The 13487-nt window shown below is 42.3% G+C and overlaps 1 protein-coding gene across 1 annotated transcript; it reads right to left on the minus strand.

Moving 5' to 3' along the window:
* Positions 1-683: 683 nt before the first annotated feature.
* Positions 684-12865, minus strand: LOC140211947 (transcription initiation factor IIA subunit 2). Its single transcript, XM_072282218.1, has 4 exons — positions 12753-12865; positions 12285-12389; positions 9665-9791; positions 684-949 (listed from the first exon to the last, which is right to left on the minus strand). Exons 1-4 carry the CDS (start codon positions 12822-12824, stop codon positions 924-926), a joined length of 330 nt encoding a protein of 109 aa, XP_072138319.1. The 5' UTR covers positions 12825-12865; the 3' UTR covers positions 684-923.
* Positions 12866-13487: the final 622 nt, after the last annotated feature.

Raw genomic sequence — 13487 nt, forward strand, 5'->3', positions numbered from 1 at the left:
TGAACAAAATTCATCCATTGGTATATATTCATACGCTGATTCTTGAGGTGATGGTGCTGGCTCATTATGAACAATTGAACAGATTGAGTCCATAGCTATTATCAGTGAGAGACGAGCTTACTGATGCAAATATCAAATGAGATTAAATGCTGATGAGTGTCAACTCTTGGGGGGGCAGGAGAAGCTTGAAGTGTCTTAGCTTTAGAATAAGGAGATGCCTATTTAGCACAGAGATTATGGATCAGGAAACTAATATCCTCTATCATAGAATTGTGGAGGCAGAGTTCTTGAAAATTTTCACAGCTAAGATAGACTAAGGCAATCAGAGGGGGTGGTTGGTTTGAAGGTGAGGGGACATACAAGAAAGTAGAAACAAGATAAGGACCATAATCAACCATGATCTCTTAAAAAAAAGATCAGCTATGATTGAATAGTGGAGTAGACTTGATGGGCCAGATGGCCTAATTCTGCTCCTATGTCTTATGGTCTCAGTGAATCTCAGTGGGTCACAGGGACAATGCACTGTCATTGAAGATCTCTTGTATCTATGTCCTTTGGTCTAAAGTCCAAATCTTTCAAGGAGGGAGATTTCCATTCTTCCCTGGTTTGGGAACCCGAATTACACATCCACTGACAGTGAGAGGTGTTCTCATTCCAAAACAAAAACAACAAGTCAGGCAGGATGAGCAAAGAAAAGTTACATAAAACTTTATTACAGATTCATCTTTCAAACATAAAAAAGTTATTGTCTATAAAAAGTAACATTCTCACTGATATTGTACATCCTGGGGATACACTTGTACCCCTTTATTTGTTCCATGAAGCAGTTAGAGATCGGCCAACTGCTGTCCAAAGCATCTGAATCAATCACAATACATCTGGTCTGGATGCTGCTTCAGCAAAAGGCCTTCACTGGTGACAAATCATTCTGCAGCATTCGAACCAGTATCTGTAAATCAAAACAAATAAGGATCAGAATCACTTCATTGCCAATATGTGAAACACACCAGAATTGACTGTGGTTCACAGGACAATACCACAATAGGCAACAGCAACCCACAATTTACAAGGCAATACTGCAAACAGCCATGAGCAACCAACAATTAGCTGAACCGTCATATACACAAATCTCAATAATCAAACTTAAATAAATGTGAACATATGAACAGGTTAATTATCAACGGAAAGAAAGACCATTTAAGATTTGTGCAGGGACATTTGGGGTATTACACTCGAGTTTTATTGAGAAACTGGATAGCTACAGGTAAGAAGTTTTAGAGATGGCGTACAGTCCTGAAAATTCCTCATGATATTTATTCTTTGGAATCCATATTAAATTTTGTTCACCCTCCTTAATTATATTTTTGCAGAAACTTTTTAAAAATATTTTTTCTATTAATTCACTCTCACTTATCCCTATTAGTAATTTCCTGGTAATTGATTCTGAAAAACTCTCCCAATTCACAAACTTGCTAATCTTCTAAAGCAACATTTTATGCTTCCTTTGATATAATAGGGTCTTTGACCTTAATTAGTCACAAATGAATCAATTTATCTCTCAAAAGGATATACACTTGTTTCAGAATTCTGAAACCTCTTTAAATGCCATCCATTCCAAGCCTAAAAACTCAAGGTTACATAAAGGGGAATCCTTTTAATGTAGCAAGTGGTTAGGTCTGGCATGTACTGCCAGAGGTAGCAGTGGAAGCACACACTTTAATTTCCCCATCTATCCTGTCAATCTATCTTTAACATCTACATACAGTAACTCTCTCCTCAAAACTGCAATTTCCAATTGAAGTTTCTTCTTGAACTGCACAGAAGCTTCAAATGTTTCACCCCAGAGGGTCACCCATCACAAGAATTATTAACCCTACTCCATCACAAAGGAAACAAGAAGGCCTGGTTCCCTAGCTGTGTAATATTGTTCCAAAAACCATTGCCCCAAACGCCTTCCAAATTACATTTGCCAACAGGATTTGCCCAGTCTACAAGAAGGCTATGGTTACCTTCACCATAAGCACATATTTCTTGATTAATTTTCTCTCAGACTGCATTATTACAATTAGGGAGCCTGTTAACTATTCATTCTAGTGTTATTTTGCCCTTTTATCTATTGATGCCTAGACTAATGTAATGGCTGCCTCACTGCCGCCCACATAGAAGTTTATATCATCTGAGCTACACCCCACCCAGCCTAATTCCCAACCTTTCCCAAGCAACCACAACTTGAGTGAGATGGTAGTATACACATTGCTTTACAGTGCTAGTGATCACCGATTGGGGTTCAATTCCCACTGCTGCCTGTAAGGGGTTTGTACATTCTTTCTGTGACCGTGTAGGTTTCCGTCACCATATGATACACGCATACCCTGCTTAAATGAATTTAGACCCGCAATTCAGACTCCTGTGTCTTCCTTTAAATTAGTTTAATATTTTGAAGTTACAAAACACATCGGTGATGAGGTATTTTTAAAATTAACCCAAGATGGCTACCTAACTGTTGAAGCACAGCGAGACGTTCAAACTAAAAAAAAAGCAGCAAATTTTTTAAAAAAGCAGCCCAGCACACACAGTGGCAGTTGAGTTAAAAAACAGAGTAGCATACGTTCTTTGGAAGGTAAGACAAGAATTGAATTTTAATTACAAATAAAAGGCAGAAAACAGAAGAAATCACAGGTTCATAAAGAGTGAGCACTGGGTGATAATAATCATCAAAAAACAGAAATGGCTGGCTATGTTGGGTAAGTTGACATGTTTCATTACACAAAACACGTATACTGAGACAACCCAGCAATATTTTGAAGCAAATGAAATAGTCGACAAGAAAGAAGTTTCAATTTTGCTGAGTTCATTGGGCTTGAAGGCATACAGTTTGCTTCGAAGTTTAACTGCTCCAACCAAACCCGCAGAAATGAGCTTTACTGATATTGTCAAAGTAATGCAGAAACATTTAAAACCAAAACCTTTACTGACTGCAGAATGCTTCAGGTTTCAAAAGCAAAATCAAAAAGGAAAAGTCCATTGTGGCATATGTGGCTGAATTGAAGAGATTGTCAGAGCATTGTGACTTTGGTAATGTGTTTAATGATGCACTGAGAGATTGCTTAGTTTGTAGAATCTTAAAAGAAAGTATTCAAAAATGGTTCCTAAACAAAGCACAACTTGCTTTCAAAAGAGCAGTTGAAGTCACTGTTTTCATGGAAACTGCAGACAGATGCAATTGAATTGCAGTCAGAAATGAAAGTGAGCTTAAATAAAATTGCCGCGTCTAAACAGAAACCAGCCTGGCCAAACTAATCTGCATGCTGTTGAAAAATCGGACGATGATGAGATTGACAGAGAAGAGTTAACGTTTCGGACCGAGACCCTTCATCACGACTGGAGAAAAAAAGTTGAGTCAGAGCATGAAGTTGGGGGGAGGTGAGGAAGAAACACAAGGTGATAGGTGAAACTGGGAGGAGAGGAAGGGGTGAAGTAAAGAGCTGGGAAGTTGATTGGTGAAAGAGATACTGGGCTGGAGAAGGGGGAATCTAATAGGAGAGACAGAAGGCCATGGAAGAAAGTAAAGTGGGAGGAGCAGAGGGAGGTGCTACGCAGGTAAAGAGATGAGGTGAAAAAGGGAAATGGGATTGGGGAATGATGAAGGGGGTGTGGCCATTACCAGAAGTTTGAGAAATCGATGTTCATGCCAACAGGTTGAAGGCTACCCAAACGGACTATAGGGTGTTGCTCCTCCTACCCAAATGTGACCCCATCATGACAGTACAGAAGGCCGTGGATTGACATGTTGGAATAGGAATGGGAAGTGGAATTAAAATGGGTGGCCACTAGGAGATTTTGCTTTTTCTGGTGGATGGAGCATAGCGGTCTCCCAATCTACATCAGGTCTCACCGATATACAGGCTACACTGGGAGCACCAGATACAGTAGATGATCACAAAAGACTCTCAGGTGATGTGTTTCCTCACCTGGAAGGAATGCCTGGGGCCATAAATGGTAGTGAGGGAGGTGTAGGGCCAGGTGTAGCACTTCTTTTGCTTGCAAGGATAAGTGCCAGGAGGGAGATCAGTGGGGAGGGACAAATGGACAAGGGAATCGTGTAGGGAATGATCCTTTGGAAAGCAAAAAGTGGGGGGAAGCGGGGGTGGAGGGAAAGATATGATTGGTGGTGGGATCCTGTTGGAGATGGCAGAAGTTATGGAGAATTATGTGCCCGACGTGGAGACTGGTGGGGTGGTAGGTGAAGATAAGGGGAACCCTATTTCTGGTGAGATGGCAAGAGAATGGGGTGAGGGCAGATGTGCACGAAATGGAAGAGATGCAGTTGAAGGCACGGTGATGGTGGAGGAAGGAAAGACCCTTTCTTCGAAGGAGGAGGACATCTAGCTCAGCTGTTTCAGTCATTCCACAAAATTAGTTTGAACGGCATTTCAAAGATACCAAACTGAAACCTGAGATGTTCAACTAAGAACATATACTGAAGAAAAATATAACTCCTGGGAATGACACTCTTAACTGTAAAATACAACAATCAACAAATCACATTGAGCTGTACATGGTAAAAACAGAAGGACTAGCATTGTGGGGATGTTACTGGCTGAGACAACTACAACTTGACTGGAGATCCATCCACCATTTGCATGCCACATCCCCTGCAATGAAGCCAACTGAAAGTGAATTAAGAAAGGTACTGGATGATGCCACAATGGTCTCTAAGCCAAATACCATGAACTATTGCCCGGAGGACAGACAAGCATTGGGGCCAGCTTCTGTGCTTCTGGTTGGAAAGCCTATTGAACCAAAGCTCATATTACTCAGAGGGATTGTGAAAGTGGTGAAAGCAGTGGTTCAACTACAACAGTTTTTGTAGGCAACATACCGAGAAAACGTCTGGTACATTAATGAGGCTGTTACCTGCAAAACGTGGCTTGGTTTTAAGCTGGAAGAGAGTACAAAGAGCTTCAGGACAGTTGCAAGCCTCTGGGATCTGCTCTGTGTGCACTAAGGTTATTGCATGAACTTCAAGTGGGGGAGAAAAAAGCTGCTTGTAAATGTAGATGCAAAGACCAAAGCCCAGCTAGATGAATGGGCAGTCAAAAAGAAAGTAATCAATGCAGATACAAAAATGGATGATTCATCAGATGTTGTTGTGGATGCATTAAAAGGGCGCAAGAGAATACTCCAGTAAACGAAATGCACCTTCCCAAGATCAAGATACATATACTAGAAGAAAGAGGAAGAAGAGCTGTCCAGAGCTGTCAGAATTACTTCTTGAAGTTTCAGAATCAACTCTTACAACCACCAGGGAGGAGGCCTTAATATTTGAGATTGTTTCACAGCCACAAGTCTCACCTGCCAAGCAGAATGACCCCTGTCAGGAAAGACTTTATCCCACAAGAGTAAGAAATCCTCCACAGCGATTAAACCACTAGGCCTGAATGGGACAATTTAAAAATTGACAATAGCTGTGGATGACTGCATTATGTCGTATACAGTCGTCCCTCGGTATCCGCAGGGGATTGGTTCCAGGACGCCCCGCGGATGCTCAAGTCCCTTATATAAAATGGCAGAGTATTTGCATATAACCTACGCACATCTTCCCGTATGCTTTAAATCATCTCTAGATTACTTATAATACCTAATACAATGTAAATAGTTGTTATACTTTATTGTTTAGGGAATAATGACAAGAGAAACAAGTCTGTACATGTTCAGTACAGACACAACCATCGCAATCCGTGATTGATATTTTTGATTAGCGGTAGGTTGAATCCGTGGATACGTAGGGCCGACTGTCTGTACTGAGTGTATAGTTGAGATGCATTCTATATTGAGTTGGAGTTTATAGCTAAGCAGGGAGGAGTGTTGTATAATTAGTATTTAAGTGTTTGTGTGTGTACATGTGTTTTTGTTTATTTGTTGATGAAGCATCCTTGTTTAAATAATTACAGGTTATATGCATAAATACGTGAATTGCATACATCATCATGGCACCACGTGATATTAGTGCGCCTTGTTTAAAATAAACTTGAAGTTAGTCCCACATTTCAGGCTCCCATGTCTTCTTTTGAATTTGTTTAATGTTTTGAAGTTACAAAACATAACACATACTATGTGCAACACACACAAAATGCTGGCGGAACGCAGCAGGCCAGGCAGTACCTCTAGGAAGAGGTACAGTCGACGTTTCAGGCCGAGACCCTTCATCAGGACTAACTGAAAGAAGAGATAGTAAGAGATTTGAAAGTGGGAGGGGGAGGGGGAGATCCGAAATGATAGAAGACAGGAGGGGGAGGGATAAAGCTAAGAGCTGGAAAGTTAATTGGCAAAAGGGATACAAGGCTGGAGAAGGGAGAGGATCATGGGATGGGAGGTCTAGGGAGAAAGAAAGGGGGAGGTCTAGGGAGAAAGAAAGGGGGAGGGGAGTGCCAGAGGAAGATATAGTGAGGGGGACAGAGGGAGAAAGAGAGAGAGAGAAAAGAAAGGGGGGAATAAATAAATAAGGGAGGGAGTAAGAAGGGGAGGAGGGGCATTAACAGAAGTCAGAGAAATCAATGTTCATGCCATCAGGTTGGAGGCTACTCAGACGGAATGTAAGGTGCTGTTCCTTTAACCTGAGTGTGGCTTCATCTTTACAGTAGAGGAGGCCATGGATTGCCATATCAGAATGGGAATGGGATGTAGAATTAAAATGTGTGGCCACTGGGAGCTCCTGCTTTCTCTGGTGGACAGAGCGTAGGTGTTCAGCAAAACGGTCTCATTCGGGCTAGCTTGTGGGCATCCCCTGCTGACACCGGAGACACGGCAATATTTGAGGGCCGCCCACCAATCACCCCTGATTGGACTGACGCAAAACGACACATTTCATTGCCAAGTTTTAATATTTCAATGTACGTGTGACAAATAAAGCTAAAGTTAGTCTCAGCAGCTGCTGTGCTCAAACCTGTATGTGCCATCAGTTCATTTCAGTATGAATAGTTGATGTGTGGTGATAACCTTGCCTTTGACTTTTTAACCACTTTTTCTTGACACATTACCTTAATTCCCTGTACTGTTTTCTATATCCTCACTGTCCCCTTTCAAATGTATAACATTTCACTCTTACAGCCTACCACAACACACCCACCCTGTCCTCCCATGCCCATGTTAAAGTGTACTGCCAAAATAGATCCTTCCAGAAACAGACTAACAATGGCAATTGTGGTCATGGAAGTTAAAGATGCCATCAAATTAAAATAAAATGAATACAATGTTGCAATGATTTGTAAAAGGTCAGGACTTTTGTAAAACTAAATCAGCAAATGATTAAAGAAGGGGCAAAACTGTTGAAAATTCTTTGTTCTAAAACATACAAGGAGAGCTTAGTGGGTGAAACTTAAATTAATATTGAAATGTGGAAGTGGCAAAGACTTTCAAGAAATGCTTTGCATCTGTCTTCCAAAAGAAAATACGAAAAGCCTCTTAATAATAGATTCTGGTGGCAAAGAGGAGCAAAGACATTTAAAAATAAAAGCAGTGGCACCAATTTATAATTTACAGCTGATATTGCCGTTCAGCACAATGGAAAGAAAGCCAACCAACCTCTAATGAATCAACATCTAATTTTCCACTTTCCTTCAGATCCCAAGGACTTACTTTAACAAATTTGGGACTTTGTTAAGTTTGAAAGAGGAAGTATGGCTGACGAGGGCAACGCATTGTGCCCCATTTTTGTTGTGAAAGAAAAGCTCCCATCGCTCTTACAGACCCACCTTTTTAATCCTCCAGTACGATTAGTCAAGTTAAGCAATACAAGCTGACAATCCCTGACATTTTCAGGCTATTTTAAAATAAAGGTTTCGATTTTCTCTTACATCGATCCCCAAAATTTTGACAGCAAAAGTTTATTCAGCAGTTTGCAATGGCTTAGATCAGCCCTTTCTTTACACTTGTAGTCCTCCAGTGCTGTGACCAGAGAGGTACAAGGAACAGCTAACGGGACTAAAACTCATATGCTCACTAAAACTCATGCCTGTTAGAAGGTGTGACAAGGTGCTGTGGCAAAGAAAACGGATGCACTGATTACAATATTCCAAAATTTTTAGATGCTCACAAGCCTTAAATAATTGGATCCAGTTATTTCAGGCCTCATTCTATAATGTACCAATTCTACCTCAAGCATACACCCTTGGGAACTCAGTTAGTGAGGTAGCCTAGTTCCCAAAGTATGTTATGGCTATCTGCGGGAGGATGAATTTCAGGTTTGTGAATACAGACCTTGACAATAAATGTACTTTGAAATTGCAGGTGCAAGGGGACTTGGAAGTCTTAATGCAGGATTCCATGAAGGTTAACTTGCAGGTTGAGTCAGTATTAAGGAAGGTAAATGCAATTTTAGCATTCATTCCCAGAGACTAGAATATAAAGACCAAGGCTTCACAACGCATTGGTCAGTCTGCACACAGGGTACTGTAAGTCTACCCTATATCTAAGAAAGGACATACCGGCATTGGAGAGGGTCCAGAGGAGGTTTACGAGAATGATCCTGGGAATGAAAGGGTTAACGTATGACGAGCGTTTTGATAGCTCTGGGCCTGTACTTGGAGTTTAGAAGAATGGGGTGGTGGGGGGGGTTGGAGGGTGAGCTCATTGAAACATTGAAATACCTACAATGGATGTGGAGGGGATGCTTCCAACAGAGTGTCTACGACCAGAGGGCACATCCTCAGAATAGAAGAACATCCCTTTAGAACAGAGGTGAGGAGAAATTTCTTTAGTCAGAGGGTGGTAAATCTATGGTATTCATTGCCACAGAAGGCTGTGAAGGCCAGTTCATTAGGTATACTTAAAGCAACGATTGATAGGTTCTTGATTAGGAAGGTTACAGGAAGCACAAGAAGAAAAAAATCAGCCATGATGAAATGGTGAAGAGCTGATGGGCTGAATGGCCTGGTTCTACTCCTGTGTCTTATGGAAAGAACATTAACAACGTTACTACCAGATCAAGTAACAGCAGAAAAAAACTGGCATATACAATGAGGTCGATTCCTGCATCCTTAAGGTTTTTTTTTAAAACACAATAGTATAATTCAGTAAATAGAATTCCTTGTTTCTATACTACCAGTCCACTTAGGGAACTTGATTGACTCTGGAGTTAAAAGACGTGGATAGGAAATGTTTATGTGGGCCAAACGTAGGCAAACACAACTAGCTCAAGTAGGCACTTGGTCAGCATGGTGACTGGACCCAAAAACCAGTTTCTGTGTTGTACAACTCCATGAATCCAAGATGAAAAGAGGATAAGGACTCTATGGCGTAGTTTGGATAAAGGGAACAGAAAACATGGAAAAGAGATGATGCACAATGACCTGTATGACTTGCTGCAGTGGAAATTCCTTAAGGGCCATAGTTCAGTTAAAAACTCAATGAATCTAGTAATATACAACCCTCTTCCAACTAAAACACATTGCATTCGATCAACCCTGCTCAAAAGCCTATAGTGCAATGGTTACAGGGCTAATAATTAAAACACAAGTTGTTCATCCATGCACATAGTCCATTTAAAAACTTGCTTTCTGGAGCTGTTAATCACAAATCAACTAGATTTACGCGAGATAAAAGATTTAAACTAAATTTGAAGTAAACAAAACATGGAAAGCTTTGTCATTCAACACCAACTCACTTTTGCCATCGCAAGCTACAATCTTCACTTTATCCACTTTGACGAGTTCAGTAACTTCTCGGAATTCCACATCATTCAGAACAAATGTCCATACATTATCACAGAATCTGTACGTGTTCAAAGAGCCCTTTAAAATAAACAAAACCAGGAAGCAGTTCATGTATTAAAATTCTATAGAAAGTTAAACTATTGGGCAAAAATCTATTTCAATTAGAGTGATCAGAAGTAGCAAAAACAAAACAAACATGGTTTCAAGGGTTTGTACATTGCAAGTCAATACCCTGAAACTTTGGACATAGCCACATTACAAATGTACAAAACCTTAATCAATGCTTTTTCTCTCCAGCCTTCCAGAACCCCATCACCCAAAAAGTGAGCAGTGTAGAGTGTCTTCCCCACTCTGCACTCACCTTCCACCACCACCTTCCTTGTTTCCGACACAAGTGATATTCCACCCCTTGTACTTCCCACGTCCTCCCACACTACCCACTGCACAGCTTACACACGCCTTCCACTCACCCACTCAGCATGCATGTAACCATTCTGCATGCCATGCCTGAACACTCCCCTCTCCCGCATTTCCCTTGGACACATTCACTCTTCCACTCCCAGTGTTAATACAGCTCCGCTCAAAAGATACAAGATTATAGATCAATATAGGAGGTGTTATTGGATCTGATTCTGAGGGTTGAAATTACTCAAGTAGAGAGGGAGAATACTTAGCTGGCATACCCTTGGCACAGAGGGCATCCTCACTGTTGGGAGTGTAGTGAAGAGAGTCACAAAGTATCCAGCTAGTTCAAGGAGTCAGAAGGGCAAACCTATGCTCTGCAAAAGCAATGGGGGAGAAATAGAAAGGGGATTTCACTGACTTTCCCTTTCTACTTCTTAATAACCACCACCGTGCAAAAGGCACGGAATTCGTCAAGTGCGCTCAGGAAAACTCAATGATACCAATCCCTAATTTAATTTTAGGTGCTGACGAAGGAACATCTGTGGCAGAACACTTGCAGTGTTGAGGGTAATTTATTTAAATTTTGCATAGTAAGGGAAATAGTTGAAATTAGAGTAAAAGGTCAAAGGATAAAATCTAATGTTACTCGACAGAAGTAATTCAGTAAAAACCCAATTCAGATGAGGCCAGAGTGGCTGAGATAGTCCCTACATACTTTAAGCAAGGAGCTTGACTAGGCAAGCTGGCCAAAAAAGCAAATGAGGTGCAGGGGAAAGCGGCAAATTGGATCCAAAATTGCCTCATCAAAAAAAAAAGCAGAGTTAATGGTCGGAGGGTGATTTTGAGATCAGGTTGTCACCAGTAGAGTTTCATAGAGGATGGAAGTCAGCCGTATGGTTTTTGGAATAGATGAGTAATTGAACATAAAGTAGGGTGCATGACCATGGGGCAGTTCACATGAAAACTGGCAAAGTGGTTGACACTATGGAAAGGTGGTTTGCTCAGCAAATGGAATTTAATTCAAAGTAGTATAAGCTAAGGCAACTGAGGTGCGATATGATGTTGGATTAGGCAGAAAATGCAATCTGAGAAGTGTAGAGGACTAGAGAGCACTGGGCTACATATTCATTTGTTCCCAAGAATAGTTGAATACCTACTAGATGTTTTTCTTATTGACAAGTGTTTGAAATGTACGCAATACTAACTGGCTACGGTTTAAATATTTTCACTCACCATCTCTCAGGGAAGACTACTGCACTGGAGAAGCTGATTGATGAGGATAGGAAAGTTTTAGCTTGAGGGAAGGTAGAGAAGTGAAGCAGAAGTGGTAGAATGGAGAATACAATGGAACTGTGAGGTCTGGATGGAGTAAATAGCAAGGACTCATTTCCCTTGAGAGCTAAAATAAAAATGAGCGATCATTTAAACTTACTGTAAGTGTTACAGGGAGTCATTTTTTTCACCCAGAGTGTAGTGGGGTCTGAAAGACCAGTGAAAGCAGATACACCCATTACATGAAAACAGTGCTTGGATTTCTACTTGAACAACTGTCCTGCAGATGAAAGGATCCACTTCTGCAAGGTGGGATTAGACTGGGGTTTCAACTCAGGCAGACCCACTGGGCCACAGGCCCTGCTGCACCTACATTCTCAACAACTGGCAAGTGAATGAATGGGGATGAAAAATAGTTTTCAAAGTATGCAGTAAAGCTCTGGAACTCACTGCGGGAAAGCATGGTGGAAGCAGATTAAATCGTGTTTTTAGCCTTCGTATGTGATAATTCTCATCTGGAAATCAAAAGTTGTTAAAGAAAAGAGAATAATTATGAGAACAGGTTAAAAAAAATTACAGAAGATCATGAACAGGATTAAATTGCTCAAGGTAAAACTAGAACCAGGTCACAAAGATAAGGGTCAGTAATAGGCTTTGACACAAGTGGACAAACTTACTTATCCGGAGTTTTGAGCAATGTAGAAGCTAGGCAAGAATAAAGGAGAAAGGACTAGAAGCCCAGGTAGTCTAGAGAAGACTCTGACGTCCATTTGTTGGGGGGCTTATGTTGAGCATAAACTTCGCTTGACCAGCTTAAATCTGTATTACAGGTACTAGGAAAACAAAAGGTATGGTAAGATATCAAAGCACTGTTAGACCCGCAAATGAGCTCACCCTGAAGTTGACTCGATTGCGCACTCTCTGTGCCAAGGCGTTGTTGATTGCTTTGTCAAACTGTAACAGGACCTGGAGAGCCAGTTGAGGGCTGATCTGCTGGGACTGAAGAGAGAGAAACCAGTAACATTTTCAACCTACACCACAGTAATCGGAAGTTACAACAGGGCGCTAGGAACGACAGCAGTCTCGGTGGGTCTCCAGGGGGGAAAGGCTCACAAGAGAAAGCAAAGGGTGCAGGGGAGAGAAGAGTCTCCATAGATAGTGAAGGGAGACGGGGTCGGTGCTGAGGGAGCAGCGGACGAGTAGGTGGGAGGATGAAGAGGAGGTCTGGCGCTGGGGAGATGGAACAGGGCCGGTCTGCTGCCTGACGACTCGGCGACGCGAGGCTGCTGCGGCTCGGGACCCCGTATCCCCGGAAGGCTGACGGCCCACGCTGGAGGGGGAGGCCGCGGCCGCCGCCGGTACCTGGATCAGCTCGTCCAGGCTCTCCTGCAGACTGTTTCCCAGCGTCGTGTTCCGGTACAGCTGATACGCCATCACGGCTGCCCAGCAACACTGCGCAGGCGCGTACTGATCAGCTCCGCCCTGCAACCCTGCACAGGCGCGTTACCCGCTCGCTTAGCGTCACACCGACGCTCTCTCCTCCCCGACATTGCGCATGCGCGCGCTGACGAGCTTTGCCCAGCAACGCCGCGCAGGCGCACACAGATCATCTCGGTCTCCATGGCAACGGCTCTCCGCGTTACATCGTCGGCGGAGGCGTGCGCCCTGATCTTTCACCCAGTTTCCTTGAGGTGGTTTTGCGAGATAGTTGTGATCTGGTCCCATTTATATCCCGAGGTGAGGTGGCGAGCAAGGTCAGTGTGGAAGCCGTAGGGTCTTCCTTTCCTGATAGAAATGGACATATAGGCACGGACATGCAGGGACGAAGGGTGTGTGTGTTATAGATGGGTGTGTGTGTGTAATGGATGGATAGGGTGTGTGTGTAATGGATGGATAGGGTGTGTGTGTGTTATAGATGGGTGTGTGTGTGATGGATGGATAGAGTGTGTGTGTTATAGATGGGTGTGTGTGTAATGGATGGATAGGGTGTGTGTGTGTAATGGATGGATAGGATGTGTGTGTTATAGATGGGTGTATGTGTGTAATGGATGGATAGGGTGTGTGTGTTATAGATGGGTGTGTGTGTAATGGATGGAT

The sequence above is a fragment of the Mobula birostris genome, chromosome 18 (assembly GCF_030028105.1).
Source record: "Mobula birostris isolate sMobBir1 chromosome 18, sMobBir1.hap1, whole genome shotgun sequence".
NCBI classification, from domain to species: Eukaryota; Metazoa; Chordata; class Chondrichthyes; order Myliobatiformes; family Myliobatidae; genus Mobula; species Mobula birostris.